This window comes from Panicum hallii, chromosome 7 (assembly GCF_002211085.1).
Source record: "Panicum hallii strain FIL2 chromosome 7, PHallii_v3.1, whole genome shotgun sequence".
NCBI classification, from domain to species: Eukaryota; Viridiplantae; Streptophyta; class Magnoliopsida; order Poales; family Poaceae; genus Panicum; species Panicum hallii.
The window spans coordinates 35765164-35791514 of NC_038048.1; the positions used below are offsets into that span (position 1 = coordinate 35765164).

The 26351-nt window shown below is 43.2% G+C and overlaps 1 protein-coding gene across 3 annotated transcripts in view; it reads right to left on the reverse strand.

Moving 5' to 3' along the window:
* LOC112899565 (beta-hordothionin-like) overlaps positions 1–21352 on the reverse strand; it is a 76534-nt gene extending 55182 nt beyond the window's left edge. The window contains exons 1-3 of one of the 3 annotated variants that reach the window (XM_025968077.1): positions 21074–21352; positions 20907–20975; positions 20466–20820 (exon numbers count right to left, since the gene is read on the reverse strand). In XM_025968077.1, coding sequence (XP_025823862.1) covers positions 20720–20820; positions 20907–20975; positions 21074–21305 — 402 coding nt within the window. In that variant the 5' untranslated portion in view covers positions 21306–21352 and the 3' untranslated portion in view covers positions 20466–20719. Of the gene's footprint in view, positions 1–20465; positions 20827–20906; positions 20976–21073 lie in introns of those variants that run through there. The other 2 variants (XM_025968078.1, XM_025968076.1) reach the window with 2 other exon arrangements.
* Positions 21353–26351: the final 4999 nt, after the last annotated feature.

Consider the following 26351-nt stretch of genomic DNA (forward strand, 5'->3'; position numbering starts at 1 on the left):
TCCAAATTAGGGGGCTGGCTTTATGTAAAATACGGATCGAATATTTATATAAAACCTCTAAAATAATCACGATCCAAATCAGAGATCGTAGTGTAAAATACCGATATGCAATTTCTATAGACCACCCTGGATTTGGAATTTCCATGGGCAGCCAGATGATGGCCCACGAGGGGGCGCCGCTGCCAGCGGCCGTCGCGATTCAAGTGCCACCTCCACTGGCTCACGCAGTTACATGTCACCAGACGCTCGAGCTCCGCGACGACAGAGGCAACGGAGCTTGGAAATACGGGCTGGTGCACTCTTCGATGAGGCCGCCGCCTGAGCGACTGACGCGGCCGTTAGTGCAGGGTGTCGCGCACGTGGATGGGTGTCAGAGGAGATGGTGGTATTGGAGACGCCACCCTTGATGCACCCGAAGGGCGAAGATCACCGACAGAAGGTTCAAGTCCCATGCCGAAGGTCCAAAACCGAAGGAGGAAACCGGAGGCACAGCGCAAGGCGAGGCAGAATAGCATGGGAGGGCGACCGCCGAAACAAGATGGCAAGACCGAAGGTTCAAGTTCCCAGGCCAAAGGTCCAAGACCGAAGGAGGAGACCGGAGGCACGGCATTGGATATGGAGGCCCCGAAGAGCGGACCCTTCGTAGTTACCAGATATGGAGACCCCGTAGGGCGGATCCCTCTTAGTTACCAGACCCTTCGTAGTTACCGGACGCTTCGTCACCTATGCTGAGCAATAAAGATGTAAAGGCAAGAATGCAGAAGGAAATTACCACGTAACCCTAGGATACCCTCAAATATAGCAGTTGAAGTAGTAAAAAGTGTGATCTTCGGAGTAGGGTAGTTGGGGAGGCACTGTAAATACCTCTGAGATTATAATTTGATGGGACGGCTGATTCGAAGCCTAATACATAATATTTGAGTTGATTTCCAGTGTCGCTTCGTTGTCATGCAGAAGTCTTTTCATCTGTTACGGGCTATTATGACGCCTCTCCGTTCCGGAGGGCATCCTACACCAGCAGTTTTGACGCCCCTGTCGGCCCGAACCCACGACCAACAGGTGGTAGAAGCGGTCGAGACGCGGACGGACGTGCACAAGCCCGCTGCATCGACGCCGGCATTGGCGCGAAGGATGGGTCGGCGGCGGCGAGCGTCGCCTTCTCCTGCCGAGGAGACGACTGACTGATGAGGAGAGGACAGACGACGGCAGTCCTCTCTGATTTGCTGCCTCTGAATCTTGGATGCTTTTTTTTTTGAAAAGTACATCTTGGATGCTAATCATCATTTGTTCTCTGCATTTTGTAGCCCTCCACAACTCATGGCAATGCATCAGAGTATCAGACTCGTATTCTCTAATTTGGATGACCAGAATTCGTGGTTCTAATTAAATCAAGTCAGGCGAGTCTGCTCAGTCTCTTCTTCTTCTTTTTTTCAACTGCGATCCATGTTTCATCTTTTTCTTTGAAGTCTTTTTCTTTCACAACCTGTATACGGTACCTGATCAAATCAACTAGTCATATCTGTAATACATATTACCCAACCTTTTCATGAAAAAGTATACACGACCGAATCAGTCAGTCCTCTTTATAAGACATATTGCTCAAACTTTTTCGTCGAAGTCAACAAAACTGTCCGTCTCCTTCACTTAAAAAAAAAGAAAAAAATGAAAACGAAACTGCTGAAGTACAGTGGTGAAATACAAGTTGTTCGATTCACGGAGGTTGTAATAATCAATAGGGAAAATGAGATTATTCAAATCTGTGAATAAAACGAAATGCTGGACAAAATAGAGATTAAAGCACCAAATGGAACCAATAGGAACAGGACATTTTAATCACCGAGGCATGTTTGGGTGATTGGAAGGTACTAATAGTACTTGATGTTTTTTCTCTCTCTGATTTTTCCTATCCGTTGATCTGAGATTGATTAATTAAAGGAGTTGAAAAATAACTAAAGGGTATTTCAGTTATTTTTTATTTTTCGTGTGCTGTGGAAACAAATTCCGTGCAGAGGCATGTAAATAAGGATGTTAGTATTTTTTGAATCAGCTAATTAATTACGATAGCATACCATTTTAATTTATTTCTCCTTTCAAATTATTTACGCAGAATGCTATTTCAAATTATTTTATCAATTTTTTGATTTGATATGATGATCAGTCAAAATATATATAACTTGCATCCTGTATCTAAATCGCCCTCCGTGCAGCCCAAGTCCGATGTGCGCCGCGTGGGCAGCTGAAGGATCCAACACACATGAGGAATAGGCTCGTTTCGATGACGCTCACTCGGATGTCAGACGCGGCTACTTTTCCCAAACCGCCGGCCGGCGCCGCTCCAATGTTCCGCGCCGCTCACGCCCGCCACCGGCGCTGCCGCGTCCTCATCCTGGCCGATTCTGCCACCGCCGCCTCCGGACGCCCTCCCGGAGACCCGATCTCCTTGTCGCCTTGTTTTGCCTCTAAGGTGCGCTCGCTAGCAGCAGCGGATGGGCTTGCATCCGTGCCTCCGTGGTCGCCGCGCTTAACATTTCCCCGACGCGTATGGGTGTTCAGGAGTTTGTGATCCGTCTTGGTTCTTTTTTTCTCGCCTTTTGCTGTTGCTCATGGCGTAGAGCTGGTGAACTGAGTTTCTGTCAGATTTGGATGGGGTACTGCATATTCAGAAAACTGCTTTCCAAAGAAAGAGTGTGCTGGCGAGGAACAATTAGGGGATTGCTGCTGATCGTGTTGCCCATGAAAGCTTCATGAATTATCTCAGGAACACTCTGAATTCCAGTGCGATGGTCACATGTTTTCATGATTGAAGAATCATGTTTTTGCATGATGATCACCTATATTTGAAGGATCAAATGCATTTGTGTCGGCTGTAGATGGAAATACAAAAGTTCAGAAATTATCTGTATCATGATCACCCGTGTTTGAAGAGTCAAATGAATTTGCGCCGGCTGTAGGGTCCTCTCCGACGGCAGCAACAATGCCAGCCTCCATGGCAGCTGTTAGGTCTGAGCAAGATGATGGCTTCGGTGACTAGGGCACGCGAGGCTGGCGCAACTCGAGCGCTGGTCTAGCGGCTGTGGCAATTTGATGCCCTGGTCCGTGGAACCGATCCGTACCTGCCGAGTCTTCCCATGTAAGCCGATCGCTGCAAGCCTCGCTCCGTCGCTCGCGTGGGAGTATGGGAGCCGAGTGCTCGCTCGCGTGGGAGCTGCGCAAGCAACAGGCGTCGGATTGCCTGGGCGTGGGAAACAAATCCTTTTCCCGGATCAAAGAAAACATAGAAATTGAATTTACCAATTTGCCCTTTACTAGATTGAAATATTTAAATTAAAATAGGTACCGATCCCATCATATTTGGTACTTCTCAATACCTTTTCCCTGGTACCTCCTATGTTTCAACAGTTCGATGTCGCTGGATGGACGATTCCTATTTTTTTCAACCACCATAAAATAGGTGCCGAGTGCTCTCTGAGAATGCCATAAAAAAGGATGTGATGAAAGCTAATATAGAGACGCCAATGAAAGCTATATATATATATGTATATATATTATTTAATATGCTGCCAACACATATAGGCATGATTCTCCTTATCCCTACTTGACTGAATACACCCCCGCCACCACCACATACGCACAGGCATACACAGCAAAACTTTGGCCCATCGAACTGTGACCCACGCCATCCTTAGCTCCTCGCAGACCAACAACGTAACCTAAATAAAACCTTACATGTCTTAGCTAAATCTTATCTAGACAAGAAATTAAGTTAACAGATTGTGCTGTGGTATTTTTGTTAACAAATTATTTTAAAGTAAGTAAATAATATTTTTAAACAAACTGTATTAATTTTTATCTTTTCTTACATCAAATAATATTTGTTCAAGCAACACTAAGCCATTGTTGATGCTTTGTTAACAATAGCTACCGAATGACAATCTCCATAGTAGTGGCTGCCTGGGCTACCATATTAGAAACAGCTGCAGCTTCTTGCATTTTTATCTATATATGCTTGATGCTTCCATGGTGCAAGAGGATAAATATGCAATCCAATTGGTAAACATTAAAAATAAGGGATTGTCAATTTTCCACTTGTAAACAACATTATGATTATTCATCGTAAAAAAAATCATTATGACATAGCCATGTAACGCTAAACCAATGCAAGAAGCTGCCGCTGTTACTTTAATGAAGTGTCATCAATAATATCAGTGTGGGGTTAGAAACATGAAAAATGTAGCAAGCGAGCTTTACTATTGAAGCGTGGTTAGCAACTCTAGATGACATAAGATCTGTTACTTTAAAGATTAGCACGACATAAGAGCGAATCGCAAAGTCTGTAAGTCATAGAAGCGTGGTTAGCAACTCTAGATGACGATTATTCCCCACCAAAATCCACTTCTGGCCCTCCTCTCTGATCCGCTAGAACAGCAAGACCGACATTGCAGCTACTCTATTGAATACCCACTGGTTCTTCTCCTTTCAAATCATCCAAAAATATCAAAAGCATTAGCAAGTCAAATACCTTGCGGCAGTGCTTTGGTATTATTTTTTGTCGCGAGCTCAACCACCACTCAACTATCCGTAAATCAGATGCAGGTACCATGTTGAGCAAACCCAGAGTACAAAGCAATCAAGCCCAATCTCTTCTTTTTTTTGTTATCCGCTTGAGTTGCAATAAACACGGTTCTAGATGCAAAATATTGGCTACACATATTCATAGGTTGGTAGTATAATTCCATGTTTGATCAGCAGTTGTCTTCATTGTTTTCTTTTGCTGGTCTAGCAACGAATGGGATGAGTGCACATATAGCTAATATGGTAGTGTGCGTGAGGTCAATTACCTAATGAGAGCATTTCTTTGTGATGATGTCCCTGTTATCTTAAATCAAATCATTCTATTTATATAGTCAACTATAAGCATTGGTCCATAGAGTTGAACAAGAGAACTTCTTTTGGTTGCCTACAAATATGCATGACTTACCTACATTGGAGGGTAATTAAGATGGTGCATGGTTGTGATAGGCTACCTGTTCTTGACTTGATCTTATTGATCAGCAACTAGCAAAATTTTGTTAAGAGTAGTTAAGATGGCTCCGTCTCAGCCAATGGAAGAATGGATAAGACTTCAGTGGCGACCAACTAAAATATCTGTATATTTAGGCACAATTGTTGAGAGTATTGGCTGCAATTAAATCAGTTATGCTAAGTCAACATTCTTTTTAATATGGCTGGTAAGAGTAGGATCTATCTCATCACCAAATGACAGCATCTCTTGACATATGGTTTACTTTAACCAAAATGATAACATATTTGACAAAAGGCAAAATAAAGAAAGATAAATTGAAATGAAACTTTGGTATCATGAAACGACTCAGGTCGCGCTGGACTCGCGCACGCGACCTGTATTATTTCCCAAGATGAAGCCTATCAAGTCGGACGCCACCTCTTCATCATTACCGTCTTCCTGTCGCATTGCCGGATCAGTCATCGCACACACCGCCGCAAGCGGCACTTGTCAAGAGCCAATGAGGGCACACTGCGTGCCGGAGACACACCAAGCCTCCCTGCCGCTGCCATCATTCCATCAACCCATCATGCAGCTCATGCCGACTGCTGAGTTACCGATGTGCAAGGTTCCATCTTCTATCTTGCTAATCCTAGAATTCATGTACCGATTAAAATTTAAATCATTAGCTTTGTTTGGTACCTTGGTTTATATCAATCAACAAGCTAAGATATTTATTAATTTCCTCAATCCATTGCATCATGCCTCGTAGAAGTGGGAAGTACATGGTTCTGGTCATAGTGTCATGTACTTAGAATTATCATAAAAGTTCGATTTTCAATTTTCAACTACAAAATCGGATAACAAAGGCCATTCAACTGTCGAAACCGGAAAAATTTGGCCCTTTGGGTGGTTTCCAATGTGGTTTTCCATTTTATGAAAATTAAAAATATTCAAATTTAAACTAAAAAATTTATATGTAATTCATTTTAAATAAAATACAAAATAGGTATTAAAATTTTTCTAAAAATGTAGCCTATCTATTGGCACTGTACTTGTTAGTTATTCAGATCCAATTTTTTTCATATTCATAGTAAGTGGTTGCTTGTAGTTACTTTTTAGAAAATTTTTGGTACTAGTTTCATATTTTTCTGATTTAAAATGAATTAGTTTTGATTTTGTAGATCTAATTATAATTTTTTAAAAAAATACAAAACCATCTTCGAAACCACCCTAAGAGCCAAATTTGCTCGATTTCAACAGTTGGATGCCTTGTGTTATCCGATTTTGCAGTTGAAGGTTAAAAATTAAAAATTTATGTAGTTCGAGAGTATAAATGGAACTGAAAGGATGATTCCAAACGGAGGGCGACTGCCAACCGGCAGGCACAAACACTTCCGCAGCAATCAGCCCCTCATGTGTGCCACTAAGAAACAGCGCGAGATGAGCAACGTGGGCTGATACCTGAGAGCAGGATCTCAGCTCAAATTGACTACCGGTAGCGTTCGAGCTGTCCAGGATGGATGGAGGCCGCGGACCTCTCGTGCATTCAGATGAGCGAGTCTATGTGCTAGTATACAAGTTATATGCATCTGTACTGCAGTCTGAATATACAATTATACATTACAAGCGCTAGCGACGGAAGTGCAATAATGCTGGTTGCCGTTTAAGTGAGCAGTGTGCTTGCATGGTTGCTTTTGTTACAATTTTATGGGTTACAATATAACAACCACTTTTCATGTCAGGATGATCATGAACCCTTAGTTAATACACATTATTCAGAAACACATCTATGCATTTCTCCACCGTGACCGCAACCAAGATCTCCAAATACCACAAGACATTTTGATTAAACGAGAAATTTGGTATTAGGTACGTAGGGAATTGGACAATGCTATAATTTTGTGTATTTCAAGCACAATATTGTTCTAGCAACTCCCGCAGTTTGTTGTTTGGTCACTGAACTTTCAAAGTATCACGGATTTCTTTTCCTGCTACAAAGATGCGAGGCTGTCCTTTGGCAACACCTGGATAATGTAATAAGATGAAGAAATTAGTCCACATCACCATGTGTGTTTATGCAATCATTGTTGTCGGTCAAAACCCACCGGCGAGCAGCGACAGGCAACACGAGGAGCCGGGAGGCTTCCGGGACTGCTGGTACGCCCCGGTCCCTCGGTCAACGGCCCAAGAGTCCGGCACACGCCCTGACTTGGTGAAGTGCTAGGCATGCCACCTGACCAATACCTGATCAGGAAGGTGTAGAAGTCGTTCGTCAGCTATCTTCCTGCATGCACAGACATGTTAAACATTAGTCCGAGCCATGATCGGCTCTTACAATGACTCCCATGGTCAGCCAAAGAAGCCGACGGAGTCATTGTACTTGGTCAGACCTGTCCTCGTGCCACGCTGGACCTTCAGGTACTCTATCAGAATCGGCTAGAAGAAGCCGACTGCTATGTTCAACAGATCGGATCTACTAAACATATGATTGTTTGCACTAATCCGACAAGAAAAGGTGAAAACATGCTCTGCAATTACCAAATTAATCTAACCTGCGACGATAAAGTTTTCACTGCATAACCGGAACATCCTACGCGCGATTGAGCCTAACAAACATGAAAGATTACCATACACTAACCCAAAAAGAGGCCTAAAAACCAACTAACAAGTCGATCCCCGGAACGATCCCTCGTCAAGCTATCATAAGGCACCAAACATGCAGCTGGAACATTCAACCCGTTTGAAGGGCCTAATCATGCAAATATTAAACCAATTCTTTGCAAGACAAAGAACTACCATAACAGATTGGATCTACTAGGTAATAACAGAGCAAGACGCTACCCCCGCGCCCGAGATCGGACACAAGGACAGCTCAACGATTACAAGCAGCAAACAAAGTATGATTTACTATCCGAACCAATGCAGCATCATAATCGTTTAAGATAACTAGCGCTACTCGCCATCAAAAACGCTTCAGTACGAGCAACACAAGGATAAACAGATAAACGCAACACTGCCCCGACCATGCAGGGCATGATCGGAGCAGCATGTCGATTACCTGGAGAAGAGCCCTTGTAAGGGGTGGCGATGCGCCGAGAGTTTGTTTGTGGATGATTGATTGTGTTTATTGATTCTCACGATACATATTTATAGTCCGGAGACTTTGATCTTAACTAACCCTAACTGATTACGATTCAATCTCTAACTCACTATATTTAAACTATCCTTAGATACGCGGCCATCCTGGCCCTTGACATGTTTGTACAGAGGCCGATTCGCAGACCATTACAATGATTCTCTTCAGCCCATGTTGCTCTCGGCCCATCCTTTGGCCCAGCCAAATTATGGTGATAACACATGCCCCCTGGTTTGGCAATGATAATTCCAAAACCATTGTTTTTTCAACTTCTTGGACTTGCGTACGCACGTACTGTTCTCAACGCCACCAGACACGGCCCTTCGACTTCCAAGGCCTGTACACACGCATCACCTTCCAATCTTATTGGGCGCGTCCCTTCGTCTTCTCCCTCAGGAAACGCGGTACCGCCGCTTCGCCTTCCGTCTTTGCCTCTTTAAACCGGTATCAGCGGATTCACTTCCACCATCTTCTTTCCCCGTGCATTAGCCGTGCTAGCTCACTTTGCATCCCCCGATAATGGCTTCTTCTTCCTCCGTTTCTTCCAACTCCCCTTCGTCTTCTCTCATCATCTCCATCACTTCTCCTGACTCTGAAACCATTTCCATTACCTCTCCTGATTCTGAAACCATTTCCATTACCTCTCCTGATTCTGAAACCTCCAGAGAGGCAACGCTGGAATTCGATCCAATGGCTTCATATGAAGATCTCGCTCCTCTGTATTGGGATGCAGAGGAGTGGGACTACAGTACCTGGTCAGAGGACGACGAGCCCCTGACCGACGATGAAGACCTCCAGATCCTTCTTCACGGGGCTCTGGACGAAGACGACGACGACTCCTGGGATGGCGACTTCTTTTCTTACTCGGAAGAAGATACCCAGATTATTTCTTCGGACGGTGATTCGGCAGCGAGAAGATACCTCTGCGGCGGATCGTCATCTTCAGAGGACGACGAAGACTCCAGAGACGACGCCAGTCGTAGCAGTGATGATGGCGACGACAGCAGCAGCACTGGCGATGGCGATGGCGACGACGACACCAGTGTTTCCCCCCCGTATAAGCGCCACAGAACCCTAGGGGCTTACTGGTGGTAGTTCATAGGGTCTTCCGCCATTGCGCGCAGAGCCGGTAGATCGGCTTCTTTTGTAACCACCCTTTTGTAAATAAATCCTTTGTTTTCGTCAAGCCAATCCTTGACTTTTAATCTCAAAGTCCGATGGCATCGCATCGGTCCTTTCCCTTGCATTATTCGAACTAATCTCGAGTTCTTCTTTTATTCCGGGTTAACAAAATCTCAAGAACTCGAGTACTTTGTGAATGTTCCTGTTCTTTTAAGATCAATAGACTCCTGCGATCGTCCTCTCTGTTTTTATCAAGACCCAGAATTGAGAGGACCCAACTACTGCTTCTAAAGTCGATGGCTTAACATCGGCTATTCAATCCTTAATTCTGCGTATGGACCGGCACTACTTTTCCTCCACAGGTCTGACTTGTTCATCTTATCCCATCCTGTAGCCTGATGCGTTGCACCGGCTTCCAAAGTACTCGATGAATGCTGTCTTGCAGCCTACAAAGTACCCGGTTAGATCAACTCGATGTGCTGCAAAGTACTCGATTATATCCCTGCCAATGCCCTGATTATACTAGTCCATAGCCTGATGTATCACATCGGCTTTATTACTCGTCTTCCCACATGCACGGAAAATATTTCTTGAGATGTTGACCGTTGACAGCCACTGGAAATTTACTACCATCTAATTCCTCAAGCATGTATGCGTTCCCTGGTATAACTTGGTCAACTCTATAAGGCCCGTGCCAATTTGGAGACCATTTACCATATGCCGCGTCCTTAGTCCCCAATGGCAGCACCGCTTCCCATACTAAATCCCCAACTTGGAATTTCTTCGGTTTAACCTTCTTGTTGTATGCACGGGCTACCTTGGCCTTATTTTCCTTGATCTTTTCCAGCGACCGAAGCCTGAGTTCTGTAATATCTTCCACATTATCGCTCATTAGTGCTGCATATTCTTTAGCAGTCAACTCATTCTGGAACTCTATTCGTCTTGAACCGGCCGTAATTTCCCATGGCAATACGGCCTCCTGCCCATATACCAGATGATATGGCGAAGTTCTTGTTGCCCCGTGACATGAAACACGATAAGCCCACAATGCCTCTGATAATACCTCATGCCAACGCCGTGGAAATTCATCAATCTTCCTCTTGATCAACTTGATCAGGCTCTGATTGGACGCTTCGGCTTGTCCATTCGCTTGAGCATAGTATGGAGATAACCTGATTAACTTAATCCCCATGTCGGCAGCGAACTTTTTGAATTCATCAGATATGAACACCAACCCTCCATCTGTTGTAATGGTCTGAGGGATTCCAAACCTATGGATAACATGTTCTTTGACGAAATTGATGACGTCCCTTGATGTTACCGACTTCATGGGCACAGCCTCTACCCATTTAGTAAAATAATCTGTAATGGCGAAGATGAACTGATGGCCTTTACTCGATGGAGGATTAATCTTACCGATCATGTCCATGCCCCAACCCCTGAATGGCCAAGGCTTGATGATAGGATTCATGCCTGATGCTGGTACTATCTGTACTCTTCCAAACCTCTGACAGGCCTGGCATCCTTTGTAGTACTTGAAACAATCTTCCAGCATATCAGGCCAATGATATCCCGAGCGCCTGATCAACCACTTGTGGGCCGATTGATGAGTTCCACACGTACCTTCATGGACTTCATGTAGAAGCCGATTGGATTCAATCGGCCCCAAGCACTTAAGCAATAATCCTTCCAGAGTCCTGTAGAACAAGTCGTCCCCTATCAGGACGTACTTCATGGCTCTGTAGCGTATCTTCTTAGGTGCCCCCCGAGCCGGATCCTTCAAGTAATTGAAGATATCGGCTCTCCAATCCTCCTGACCCAACAGGTGTATTGGAAACTCAGCTTCAACCGCTGTATCCTTATAACCGGAGGCCATCTGAGCAAGATCATTGGCCTCAGAATTTTGTATCCTTGGTATCCAGTAGAGATTTATATATCTGAACTGGGCCATTAACTCCTGGCATTGTCTCCACAAAGAAAACAACAACTCGCTTTCACATCTATACGTCTCTGTGAGCTGAGAAATGACCAGTTTTGAATCCCCGAACACCTCTACTGCCTCTGCTCCTGCTTCGAGGAGTAACTCCATACCTTTTCGCACCGCTTCATATTCGGCTAGATTATTGGTGCAAGGTGTTGTCAACCTGATCGAAAAAGAATATGTTGCCCCCCGAGGTGAAACGAGCAAGATACCTATTCCAGAACCATCACCACAGACCGACCCGTCAAAATACATTGCCCATACGCGGATGGAAAGGCCCGATATGTCTGTGCTGGTCCTTTCTGCAACAAGGTCAGCCAGCGCCTGTCCTTTGACTACTTTCGCCGGTTGGTACCGGACATCAAATTCAGACAGAGCGAACATCCATTTACCAAGTCGGCCTTTCAACACTGGGGCCGACAGCATGTGTTTGATAACATCCGATTTGCAGATGACAATTGTCTCAGCAGAAAGCAGGATGTGGCGGAGCTTCATACAAGTAAAGAATAGACAAAGGCATAATTTCTCAATTTCAGGGTACCTTGTCTCTGCATCCAGCATCCTCCTGCTGAGATAAAAAACAACTCTCTCCTTGCCATCTTGCACTTGTATGATGACTGAAGCAATGGAAGTGGCACCTACTGACAGATAAACATAGAATGGCTTACCCTGCTGGGGTGGGATTAACACGGGCGGCTTGGATAAATATTCCTTGATTTCTTCGAACGCCTGTTGTTGTTCTGCCCCCAGCGGAACTCATCATTGGTTTTAAGTTTCACCAACTCCATGAATGGCTCGATTCGCCCTGACAGATTGGAAATGAACCTCCTAACAAAGTTGATCTTACCAATGAGTTGCTGGAGTTCCTTCTTCGTAGTAGGTGGCACCATTGTTTTTACAGCTTCTTGACTCTTCAGACCGATCTCGATCCCTCGTTCATGAACCAGAAAACCCAGGAACTAACCGGCCGATACACCAAAAGCACATTTTTTTAGGATTCATTCTAAGCCCAAACATCCTAGTTCGTTCCAGAACTCGTCGCAGATCCCCTATATGTCCCTTAGCCGATGCAGATTTCACCACCACATCATCAATATAGATTTCCACCAGCTTGCTGATTAAATCATGAAACATGTAGTTCATGGCTCGCTGATATGTGGCACCAGCATTTTTGAGCCCAAAAGTCATGACCACGTACTCGAATAACCCGACTGCATCTGGTACTCTGAATGCGGTCTTGTGAATATCTTCTAGAGCCATAAAAATTTGATTATAACCAGCATTACCATCCATGAAACTCAACATCTTATGACCAGCAGCTGCATTAATCAATGTTTCCGCAACTGGCATCGGGTATTCATCCTTTGGTGTTGCTCTATTGAGATCCCTAAAGTCCACACAGACTCTCCACCGGCCATCCTTCTTTTATACAGGTACAACACTAGAAATCCATTCGGCATACCTGCAAATCCTGATGAAGCCTGCTTCTATCATCTTTTCGACTTCTTTTTTGACTTCTTCCAGGATTTCAGCCTTCATTTGCCGTGCTCGCTGCTGGAACGGCCGAAATCCTGGCTTGAGAGGGAGCCGATGCTCAACGATACTTCTGCCCAACCCAGGCATCTCTGTGTAGTCCCAAGCAAAGCAATCTGCATATTCTTTTAGAATAATATCATTGACTCCCTTAACTCTGGATTTAACTTCTTACTGATAAATGTTGGACGTGGCTTATCCCCAGGACCAATGTCGACTTCTTCTAGCTCGTCAGCAGATGTAAATCTGTATCCTAGTTTTTCGTCATCCATCAAGTCGATACTGCAGATGAACAATGAATATGGTATAAAATGATTTGGCCGATCGCAGGGATCAGCCGACTTGTTCTTTTCATTAACTTGTGCACATAGCCGGCTGCTTGAGCGGGCTTCTTTGTGAACTAAATAAAAATGTAATATGGATGACAAAAACAACTCGAATTCTACTTTTTGGGGCCGATCGCGGGGATCGGCCTCTCCTGTCTCTTTGGCGCAAGCTGGCTTGGGCACCCTATCTACTCTGTAAGGCCGGTGGATAAGACCAGCCTCACCCCGTTTTTTGTAGCCTCCACACGGTCACAGCCCTCCAAGCTGATCCCCGAGATTGGTTCTTGGTCTTCCGCGTCCCAGACACTCATGGTGGCGTGAGACACTTCGGCAGAATCATCCGCGTGGACTACTTCGACTTCATCTCCATCCCATTGAATTAGACATTGGTGCATTGTAGAAGGGATACAGCAATTGGCGTGAATCCAATCTCTCCCAAGCAGAACGGTGTATGAACCCTTGCTGTTGACCATAAAAAATGATGTAGGGCCAGTTTTACCTCCTACCGTCAGTTCCACGCTGAGAACTCCTTGTGCTTCTGATGTTTGTCCATTGAAGTCACTTAGCATGATATTGGTCTTAATTAAGTCCCCAGCAGAATGCCCCAACTTACGCAGCACTGCTTATGGCATTATATTGACTGCTGCTCCTGTATCGACTAGCATCCTACTGACGGGTTGGCCGTTGATGTACCCTTTGAGATATAACGCTTTCAGGTGCCTGTAATTCTTTTCTCGGGGCTTCTCGAATATAACTGGCCGTGGACCCAGGTCAAGTTGAGCCACTGGTACCTCCTCACGACCTGGCGCATGGAACTCTGCAGGGAGAACAAACACCATGTGTGCGTCAGCCGATGTGTTCACATCGGCTTTCGACTTCTTGGGCCGCCATACCTTCTTGGGAGTACTCTCTACTCGTTGAGGGTCGTGGACCTTTTCTGCCAAATCTGGCCGCGCTTTTCTTAATGTTTCCAAGTACTAGGCTTCGGCTTCTTCCAGGCTACGCAGCCGCTGTATCCTCCGCTTCTGAGACCGGTTGAGCCTATCAGGGCACCAGCGTGGCCGGTGATATCTGTCCTCTTCATCCTCAGAATTGCCCCCTGCGCGTGATGTCTCAACTTGTTCATGACGAGGCCGTTCTGGTCCCAAACGCTGAAAGACTGAAGTGCTTCTTGTATCTTGCTTCTGAAAGTTGCATTCTGGACAATCTTCAAGCGTGGGTAATCTTTTCATACCAGAATCCCAACAGTATATGAAGAAAGGGCAATGCCAATGATCCCGTGTATCTTCTCGCCTTCTGAGGCGTTTCCCAGTGCGTCGCTCATATTCTTCTTCTTCAGTTTCATGTTGGAGACGCTGATGATACTAGTACTAGTATTTTCTTAGGAGATGAGAGGAAACTGGTCGTTGATTCCTGACATGCCTGACCTGTTCCTCGGTGATATAGTCCCTTTCTTCTTTTTGGGGCCGATCGCGGGAATCGGCCTCTTGCCTCCTTGAATGTGAACGTAATGTATGTCCTGCCATATTGATACCAAGCGTGAAATCCAGTTGTCGACGTGTTGATCGGTCGTACCCTTCCACCATATTTACATTCGGAAATGGCTGAGTATCAACCTTCATGGCGTATTGCCCTAAGATTAATCGGCCTTGCTCAATGGCCGATTGTATTTGTCGCCGGAGTTCTTTGCAGTCGCCAGTACTATGGGTGAAAGAATTGTGCCACTTGCAGTATACCCTCCCCTGAAGCTCCTGAGCTGTTGGGACCTTGAAACCTTCAGGGAAATTTAGTTGCTTCTCTTTCAGGAGCAAGTCGAATATCTGTTCAACTTTGTTCACATCAAAATCGAATCCTTTTAAAGGACCCTGCTGCTTCACCCACTTGCAGGACACGGGTTTTGCTCCCCGAGCCCACTCCACGACTGCGATTTCTTGGTCATCTTCGGAGTCTTCAGAATCTTCAGCATCAACCATTACCACTTGACGCTTGAACTTGTCTTGGTACAACTCTGGATGGCGTTGCTCGTATACCATCATCTTTTGTACCAGATGCGCCAAAGAGTTGAACTCCAGCTAGAAAACCAAATCCCTGACTGGTTTTACCAACCCCAAGATTGCTAATTCAACAGTTTCTTTCTCTGAAATTCGAATCGAGTAGCATCGATTTTTGACTTCCCTAAAACGCTGGATGTATTCCGCCACTGTTTCTCCTCGTTTCTGGCGGATCTGTGCCAAATCAGCAATCCCAGCTTCTGCAGCTTCTGAATGATATTGAATATGGAACTGTTCCTCCAGCTGCTTCCAAGTGCGGATAGAATCAGGACCCAATGATGTGTACCATCCAAAAGCCGGTCCTGTGAGCTAGAGACTGTGAGAAGAACCTTACTCGCAAAGGATCTGAAACCGAAATCATCCCCAATTGTGCTAGATATCGGCTTATATGTTCTATGGAGCTGGATCCTTCTGCTCCGTTGAACTTAGTGAACTAAGGTAGCCGATACTTAGGTGGCAGAGGAATCAAGTCGAAGTCACTTGGATACGGCTTGGTGTAGCCGATCGCTCGCCTTCTTGGGAGGATGCCAAATTGATCCCTCAAAATAGCACTGATTTGATCTACAGAATGAATTCTTGGGGCCGAGTGCATACCTTCCTGACTCGGCCTCGTTGCGTAAGCATCCAGCCATGCTTGTTTGTCGGCATCGACTACGGGTGCTCCTCCAGTTGCTCTCTGCGGAAGTTGCGCCGGGTGACCACCATCTGGTATGTATGCACAAATATATCCATGCGGCACCTCCTTGGGGGGTTCGCTGAAGAATTGGTGATCAGCAGGATCACCTCCCACCTTGTATATGACATATGCTGGAGAATTCTGTTGCTCCGGGGCAGCAAATGCATAAGGCAATGGCGGCCTGGCTTGAGAAGGCAACTCCCCTCTGTGACTTACTAAAGCAGGTCCTGTTGGAGAGTACTGGTGCTTCATAATTTCCTGCACCACGTGCAGCGCAACACGCTCAAGTGTATTCACCAGACTCTCAGAATGGCGATGCAACGAGTGAGCCACCATATAATTGACCTCCTGACGGAGAGCCCGAGTACGTTCTTCTGTAGGGGTAGATAGATCCACTTCATCGAGAGCCCCTTCAGATGAAAACCCCTTCCATCTGATGCCATGGTGACGAGTCCTCTCAAACGAGCCGAGGAGATCGGCCTCAAAAGCAGCCTTTATTTGATCATACTTCTGCTTATGCTCTTCAGACAACTCCTCATAAGTGATCGGGTTCTCACTCGGCATCTTGTCAATGGAAGTTGATGAAGCCGAAGAAAATGATGTAGCCGACTACAGTTGATGTAGTCGAAGTAGTCGCTGAAGTAATCGAAGTAGTTGACGCAGTAGTTAATGTAGTCCATGTAGTCGATACGTCAACGCAGTTGTCGATGTTGCTCCCACTGGGCGTGCCAGAATGTGTTGTCGGTCAAAACCCACCGGCGAGCAGCGACAGGCAACACGAGGAGCCGGGAGGCTTCCGGGACAGCTGGTGGGCCCCGGTCCCTCAGTCAACGGCCCAAGAGTCCGGCACACGCCCTGGCTTGGTGAAGTGCTAGGCGTGCCACCTGACCTATACCTGATCAGGAAGGTGTAGAAGTCGTTCGTCAGCTATCTTCCTGCATGCACAGACATGTTAAACATTAGTCCGAGCCGTGATCGGCTCTTACAATGACTCCCATGGTCAGCCAAAGAAGCCGACGGAGTCATTGTACTTGGTCAGACCTGTCCTCGTGCCATGCTGGACCTTCAGGTACTCTATCAGAATCGGCTAGAAGAAGCCGACTGCTATGTTCAACAGATCGGATCTACTAAACATATGATTGTTTGCACGAATCCGACAAGAAAAGGTGAAAACATGCTCTGCAATTACCAAATTAATCTAACCTGCGACGATAAAGCTTTCACTGCATAACCGGAACATCCTACGCGCGATTAAGCCTAACAAACATGAAAGATTACCATACACTAACACAAAAAGAGGCCAAAAACCAACTAACAAGTTGATCCCCGGAACGATCCCTCGTCAAGCTATCATAAGGCACCAAACATGCAGCCGGAACATTCAACCCGTTTGAAGGGCCTAATCATGCAGATATTAAACCAATTCTTTGCAAGATAAAGAACTACCATAACAGATTGGATCTACTAGGTAATAACAGAGCAAGACGCTACCCCCGCGTTCGAGATCGGACACAAGGACAGCTCAACGATTACAAGCAGCAAACAAAGTATGATTTACTATCCGAACCAATGCAGCATCATAATCGTTTAAGATAACTAGCGCTACTCGCCATCAAAAACGCTTCAGTACGAGCAACACAAGGATAAACAGATAAACGCAACACTGCCCCGACCATGCAGGGCATGATCGGAGCAGCATGTCGATTACCTGGAGTAGAGCCCTTGGAAGGGGTGGCGATGCGCCGAGAGTTTGTTTGTGGATGATTGATTGTGTTTATTGATTCTCATGATACATATTTATAGTCCGGAGACTTTGATCTTAACTAACCCTACCTGATTACGATTCAATCTCTAACTCACTATATTTAAACTATCCTTAGACACGCGGCCATCCTGCCCCTTGACATGTTTGTACAGAGGCCGGTTCGTAGACCATTACGATGATTCTCTTCAGCCCATTTTGCTCTCGCCCCATCCTTTGGTCCAGCCAAATTATGGTGATAACAATCATTAACTAGTAAAAAGTGACATTCAATTGGAAATTCTACCATAACTAGAAAGCACCAATGTTTTATTTGGCTATTCAAATAAATATTGCATGGACAGTGCTTATAAGTCACATATATGCTAGCCATCACATATTCTTAAAAGCATAATTTTACTGAATGTAGCGTAGGGAGACTCTTTAGATTTTAGTTAGCTGGCTATATCAAGATCAAACGGTTTTGAAAAAGTAGTACCAGAGAAAGCATGCACATGACCTTTGGAATTCAGAATATGCTCTGGGCATATCCCAGTTATGTGTTCATTTAATAATAATGATACGAAACACTCAAAAAAACAAAAAAACTAGACAAAGGGGGAGACCCACTCAGGAGTTTGTACAAATATACTTTGTCCATTCTAAATTATTAGTCGTTTTGGCTTTTCTAGTTGCATAATTTTTATTATGCGTGTATATATATAGTTTTTATCTACACTCGTATGTAGCTATTCTCACCATTAGTATACCAACGTGCATATGTTCACATACTTATTTATCACTTTGAATATGTTTATATACTTATTCTAAGATAATTCAAAGGGATATATACGAAAAATTTCAAAAGCACCCCTATTTTTTAAATATATTATAATTATACCTTAGTACTGGTATATAAAAATTAGTATATCCACATACTCTACGTATGGTCACATACCCAATGTATATACCATTACAGATGGTCTAGTATGATCACATACACCTCGTACATACCTTTTGTTGGGTCATATACACCCTATATCATGATATACAAATATATGAGTAGCTACAAGCGCGTGTAGAATTGATTTTTCATATATATATAGACGCGTGCATATTAAAATCTATGCATCTAGAAAAACTAAAACGACTAATAATTTTGGACGGAGAGAGTAAGAAGGTACCATGCTTTGCTTCAAGCACAGGTCGCAAGCCGCAACGTGGAGTTTCTTACCGGAGTCTAATGCTCTAGCCGTCGAGAAGCTTGGCTATATTGCTGAATATATATCACTATCAACTTAAAATGCATGCAAAAGTGAAATAAATAATAGACTCATTAACCTTTAGTTACTTCCCCATTCAGAGCTCTACAGGGAAAGGACCTCGCCATGCACCTGCAGTGCGCCAATACTTTTTTCTACAGTGTTAGAGAAATTAGGATTGTGGGAGGACGAAATTAACGATGGAGTGTACAGGGTTAGGGACTTTGGGAGGGGATCATGAGCTCACACGGTGATGATATGTAGCATAATCTTGACGATTAAAATTGGCACAGCTGTACATACCGGTCACACCGGTGTGCACAAACCGGTCAAACCGGTTTAGGTGACTTTGCCAAAAAAAAATTGACTTCTCCATTGCATAGCTCTTGTTGAGATGATCAAAATGTATATATAGAACGCTAGATTTGGAGTTCGGATGAGAGAGTTATGACTTCGGGAAGATTTGACCCAGATCGGACCGGTCAGACCGGTTGAGTAGGACGGTTAGACTGGTTTTGGCTGCGCTAGTCCTAGTTAGAAGTTGTATTTTGATACGAGATGTATTAGGATTTCGACTTCTAATGGGGTAAGAACTCCCCTCTCTATTTATAAAGGGCCACGGCCGATTGAGGGTACGCAAGCGATCAAAATCATATCAATCTATTACTTTCTATCCTTTCACCTTCTCCAAACCTAACTTTTCCAACCCCAATACGTTGTTCTTTCTTCATCTCTATGGCGTTTGAGGACGCTCTAGGTAGTACCGATCATAGAGCAGCCAAGGTGTGTCTGCCCCGACCGGGTCTCTCCCGGATGGACGTTCGTTAGATCCTCGTCGGGCTGCCCCGACAAGACCGGTCTCACCGGTTCATGCAGCGGCGCTGCAAGATGTGCCCCTGTGCATTGCACGTTGAGTACTCGATATTTGGCGCGATATGTTTTCACATTAACACATGAGTCTCGCAACCTCCATAACATGGAGACGGGAAGGTAGCAATTGCTTGCGTGGTTGGTGCACAGATCGCAAGGCCAGAGATGGCAGGGGAGCCATCCTGTTCGTACATATGCAGTGTGCCTGATGCAGCCAACGCTGCTGCCACAGCTAGCGGCAACGGCTAAACCAAATTGTTGGATCTGCAGCCGCCATTAGGAGGAAGAGTTGCGCGGAGATATGGCTTGGTAGGTGGCTTGTGTAGTAATTAGGTTTGTCAAGGATGATTAATTTCAAGTCTGTAGTAGCAATTCCAGGAGAGAAAACTTAACAGTGAATTGCTCTCTAAGAATGCCATAAAAAATTATGATAAAATAAGCTTCATGCTACTGATGGTCATACAACACTCAACTGTGTATTTGCATTCATGTGCTGATTAGCAAGAATTCCCTGAAAGATTTTATGGTTATAACGTGATGTCCCAGAACTTGAAAACTGAAAAGGAGTTACAATATTTATATATATAGGCCTCTCATAGAAGTTGAAAATTAAAAAGGAGATACAACATTTATATATAGGTCTCGGTCGAATTCCGCAATAGCAAATTAAGCAATCAAATCTAGAAAAATAAAAACTTTTTAAATAAATAAACATAAGTCTACTATTAACAAATAATAACTTAAAAGTAACACGAAACAATATAATTTATAGTGATCATATTAACTGGCCAAGGGTACACGCATACATCTGGATAAAGATGAGCACATACTAGGAACACGACATCCATCGTGTGGTTACCTTTATTGTAACAAAGAAAAAGAAAGAGCACGCACATACATATATAAGATGACACGCTGGCTTGCATCTGGCCCATGAGATCCTATTTGTGGACTATCATCCATCGTGATGAGACCTTGGCCTTCGACAACAAATCTCATAGCATCCACATGCATGATTATGCATCAACGGACGCGATGCGGGTATCCCCATTGCAGAAACGGTCACATGCATCACTGCAGCGTTCCATGTCGATTTTCGTCTCTTCGCCAACAAATTCTAGAGCTAAAATGGTATAGTATGTCTTAATAACAAATCTTTTAAGCTTTCTAGAAAATAACTAAAATTATCCTCGATGAATTTACCATTGTTCATGGTGTCGCACATAGAAGACACACATCCTAAGTTGCAGTACTCAATGGCATCTGGTTCACCTGCCAAACAATTAAGCAGCTAGCTTAGTATGTAAATAAGTTCTTGTTCGTGAGAAATAATAAACAAGCAAGATGGAAATAGTGTGTTTTCTCTTTACCGGAGTTTGGGAGAAGGTTCAATTTAGGGTAACCAGGTGGGCATTTAGTGCCATTTATGATTTTACAGCCACATGTTTTTGCACAGACTAGCCGGTGAATCCTCAGACGAAGACATATGTTGTAGCAGTTTCTTGCAGGGGTGCTCTTGCAGCAACTCTTGCCCTCCACTTGCAAGATTATCCCTAGTATCAGCACACACATGATTACACTCTTAAGACCCTTGCTCCCCATATCTTTCTGGCTTTCTTGCAAAGCACAAAGAAATGACTTGGGTTATTGGCACTGAAGAGAAGAGAACCACATGGCTCCTATTTATAGAGAAAATAGATGATGGTGTGTGGTTGTTTGAACTGATGAGTTTTTAAGTACATACCTTGAGGTGACACTTTCCATGTAAACTCAAGACATCACCGGGGTTGGTACAATTCCACATCTATAATTGATGGCAAAGGAATGTGTATGATAGATGATCACGTATCGCTTTTATTTTAAATAAACTGGCTGCTATGATACGCAGAATCACAATATAGCATCCAAGTTGGAGCCATCAATGAAAACCCTGTTTAATGTGCTGCCAACACACGTAGACAGGATTTACCTTATCCCTCTTTGACTGAGCGCACGCACACACCGCACCCGCCACCACCACATACACAAAGGAGTACACACCAAAACTCAGCCCCGTCAAGTGTTGTGACCCCTGCCATGCTCAGCTTCTCCCAGACCAACAACGTAACCTAAATAAAACCTCACATCTCTCATGTAAATTTTGTCCAGACAAGTAATTAAGTTCACAAATTGTGTTCTGATATTTTTGTTAATAAATGATTTTAAAGTAATCAATTAATATTTTTAAATAAACTGTAATATTTTTTAACTATTCTTCATCAGATAAGATATGTTAATTGTGTTATGGTGAAAGAATAAGATATGCTTTGTGAACAATAGCTACCGAATGACAACCTCCAGAGTAGTGGTTGCCTGGGCCACCATATTATCTATATATGCTTGATGTTTCCATAGTTCCATGGTGCTCGAGGGATACATATTGCAAGCCAATTGGTAGACATTAAAAGAATAAAGGATTGCCAATCTTCCTCCTGTAAACAACATTATGATTATTGCATCGTAAAGAAATATCATTATTATGACATAGCCATATAGCGTAAACCAATGCAAGAAACTGCAGCAGCTACTTTAAGGAAGTGCCATCAATAATACCAGTGTGGGGTTAGAAACATGCAAAATGTAGCAAGTGAGCTTTACTAGTGACTTATTTTCAAGAAAGTATTTTATCAATCATATCATAACAGAGGCTGTTTGCACGCATATAGAAGCTTTTCAAGAAACTTATTTTCAAGAAAGTATTTTTTTCGCAAATGTGCCTTGGCATTGAGTATTTCATTAAAAGGAAGAAGAATGATGTGACTGTACATAATGATCCAATCCGAGCTAGTAAAAAAAGATCATGAGTGTTCAAAGCAGAGTATTACATAAGAAAAGATTAGCACGACATAAGAGCGAACCGCAAATTAAGTCTGTAAGTCATAGAAGCGTGGTTAGCAACTCAAGATGATGATTCCCTGCCAAAGTCCACTGCTGGCCCTCCTCTCTGATCCGCTAGAACAGCAAGACCAGCATTGCAGTTACTCTATTGAATACCCACTGATTCTTCTCCTTCCAAATCATCCCAAGATATCAAAAGCATTAGAGAGTCAAATACCTTGCGGTAGCGCTTTGGTATTATTTTTAACGTGAGCTCTCAACCACCACTCAACTACCCCCGAATCAGATGTAGGTACCATGTTGAGCAAACCCAGAGCACGAAGCAACTGTACCCAAATTTCGTTTGTTATAGAAGCTGCTAGTCTGTCATTCTCATCTGTACTTGAATATTTACAATGAGCTCAGCTTCCAGAACAGTTCATCCATGTATGATGCGGGCAGAACTAATGTAAAGATATTTTGCCATATGTTCAAATAAGCTTGCACCTGATTATTCTTACTTACAAAGACAAGTTTAGTGCTTTTTATTACAATATTGTACAATAATTTTGCCATTTACTGATTGTTCGCATTGATTCTAGATGCCAAACATGTCAAACATGTGACGCTTAGCCATTCTCTTCTTTTCTATTATCCGCTTGAGTTGTAATAAACACGGTTCTAGGTCCAAAATATTGGCTATATGTACTCATATGTTGGTAGTTTCATTCCATGTTTGATCTGCTGTTGTCTTTATTGTTTTTTTTTTGCTGGCCGGTCTAGCAACGAATGGGATGAGTGCACATATAGCTATATGATAGTGTTTATGAGGTCATTTACCTGATGAGAGCATTTCTTTATGATGTCCCTGTTATCTTAAATAAAATCATTCTATTTATCTAGTCAACTATAAGCATTGGTCCATAGAGTTGAACAAGAGAACTTCTTTTGGTTGCCTACAAATATGCATGACTTATCTACATTGAAGGGTAATTAAGATGGTGCATGATTGTGATAGGCTACCTGTTATTGACTTGATCTTATTGATCAGCAACTAGCAAAATTTTGTTACGAGTACTTAAGATGGCTCCATCTCAGCCAATGGAAGAATGGACAAGACTTTAGTGGCGATCAAATAAATATCTGTATATTTAGGCATAATTGTTGAGAGTATGGCTGCAATTAGATCAGTTATGCTAAGTGAATGTTCTTTTTAATATTGCTGCTAAGAGTAGGATCTATCTCATCACCTAATGGCTGCAATTTAATATTGCTGCTAAGAGTTGAATTGCTAACACCATGGATTCCTAACTGATAGCCAGAAGCACATCAGAAAGCCACCGCAACAAGAAAAATGTGAACAAGATACATCAGCAACGATAGAGAAAACTGTACCACTGCCACAAAGCGTTTCAACTCTAAGCTGATCACATTAGAGATACTGTCCCCAAGTTTGCAGTAATCAATGCCGAGCACTACCAGAATATGTGAAGTTCCCTAGTGTCAAGAACACTTGGGGCCGTGATGAAAACACTCAGGACAAACTTTCCCGAAGGTAGACACTCGGCGGCGTCACGTCGGGAAATTTTAAGGTTCCCAAGTGTATACAGAGAATCGATGCTTTGGCAAGTGATGGCATCTCATTGAAATGAACTTCACCTGCACACTCCGATAAAGCAACAGCAGGGCCCACAATGACAAGGGGGCTGTCACATGTAATGCGGCCTCCGTCAATAACCAAGCTCTTGAGCTTGGGCGATGTAATTGCAGGAAACTGGGTGCAGTCACAGCCTTCCAGGATCAAGTTCTTGCCATAAAAAAAGGATCAAGTTCTTGAGTGAAGGAGAGGTGATCTCACGGATGTCACATTTGAAAGCTCCAGATGCTCCAAAGAGTGGCACCGTGACCTAATGTGCTTGGCCAAACGAATCATCCAGATACACATTGGAAAGATGCATCCTCTTGGGGTCTCAGGAAGCATTGTCCAGAGCGCTTGCTCCGATTGGGGGGTTGTGTGCGCGAGCCCTGATCTGATCAGGAGGTAACTTTCATTCCTATCTCATGGATAGACACTACAAGAAATTCTTTAATCTATGACGAATTTTTCATGACGAGTTTAGAAAATGTCACTAACGGTGCACCATCTATGACGATTGCTATTTTTTACGTCATAGATATGTAGTAACCTGAGCGCTTTACCACTGCCCTGCTAACTTGTTTAAGTTGAGTTTGGGCACTATGAGTTTTTAGCTTTGATCCTCAGCCCATTATTGGCCGGTAAAGATAAAAAAATGGTGCTGGGAAGAGTCGAAAAAGTCGGCTTCCCATGGCCATGCTCGGGGAAAAAATGGGCCGAAACTGTAGCTGGCATCTGACAAAAAAAAAAGGCGCAATTGCAGGAGGTCGAACCCACACGGCAGCCTTGAAGCAATGGATTAACCATTGCGCTACTACTTCATGCGCGTCATCTTGAAGCGTTAAAACCCTGTCTAAATCTATAACACGTGGCGGAACTAAAATGGGAAAAAATAGGAGCAAATAGCTCATGCTTGATTCCATCCAACGACCTGCGTATTCCCAGCAAGCAAGCGCACCACTACGCTGCAGGTTGTTTTTTGAAGTTGACGGTGAAGTATATTATATTAACAGATCTACAGCCATCTGGAATGAAGATGAAGAACACAAAAATAGTTCATCTTTTCTCTTTTTAATCTGGACTTGAAATTTGTAAGAAGTATTTCTCCCTCTTAAGAACTCCAAATTTAACTATTCTTTTTTCTGAATTTATCTAAAATCATGATCTTTCATTTAGTGTTGTTTGTTTGTATCTAATTACTATTATCAGATCTTTTTTTGTAAGACATGTTTTATCCATAAAAGTAGAAAATTTAAAATCATTTTTTCTATAGAAATTGCTAATGTAGCTTCATTCTTTTTAATATAAAGGTAAACATCAGGTTATGTCCAAATATAAGGAGCATTTGAGTTCAAAAGTATTTTGAGGTGTGTAAATATCCATGATTGACTTAAGTTATATGAAACTAAGTGAGTGATGTACTTAAATGAACAAAGTATAGTCCAACTTTATTAAAATTCTTTGAAACTTTTATGTCAAGCTTATACATACATGAAATGAGTCAATATCAATTTACAGAATTTTCGAAGAAGTTTTAGGTATCATTATCATTATTGTATAATGCGGTTGTAAATAGAAGTTTTAATTGTCCGTAACAAACATTTGAACTTTTTATCCATTTTTAGGATGTGAGCTATAATTGAACAGACATCCTTAAAATATATTTTTGTAGAATTTTTTAAATACTATTTGAGATAATAGAATAGACGTTCTTAAAATATAGAACTGTGTAAATGGTACTAATAATTATAGCTTTATGAACTTGCTGTAAAAGATGTTGTCTAGCAAATTTAGATTTAGTGGTCTTTTTTTGCGACATTAGTTTCATATTATTTTAGTTTCAATTACTTCAATATGTTCCCTCTGTTGCAGTTTTGAGAAGAAACCTTAACTTGCTAGACAAAATCATGAAGGATGTACTGCTTCTAATTTATTTTGAGCAGACCATCAACTAGGGCATACCTTTCATACAAAATACTGAGCAGACCAGTTCGTGGGGCCCCTTTCTTCGTGCTCAAGCTCCCAGGTAATGGGCCGCATATGCTTGTAGATTGTGTTGTTGATCTACGTCCTCATTATGGCTTCTCATCCTATATATCTATAATTTGTCTGAATTCGTTCCATCTTTGCACAGATGGTTCAGATATTTTCTTCTT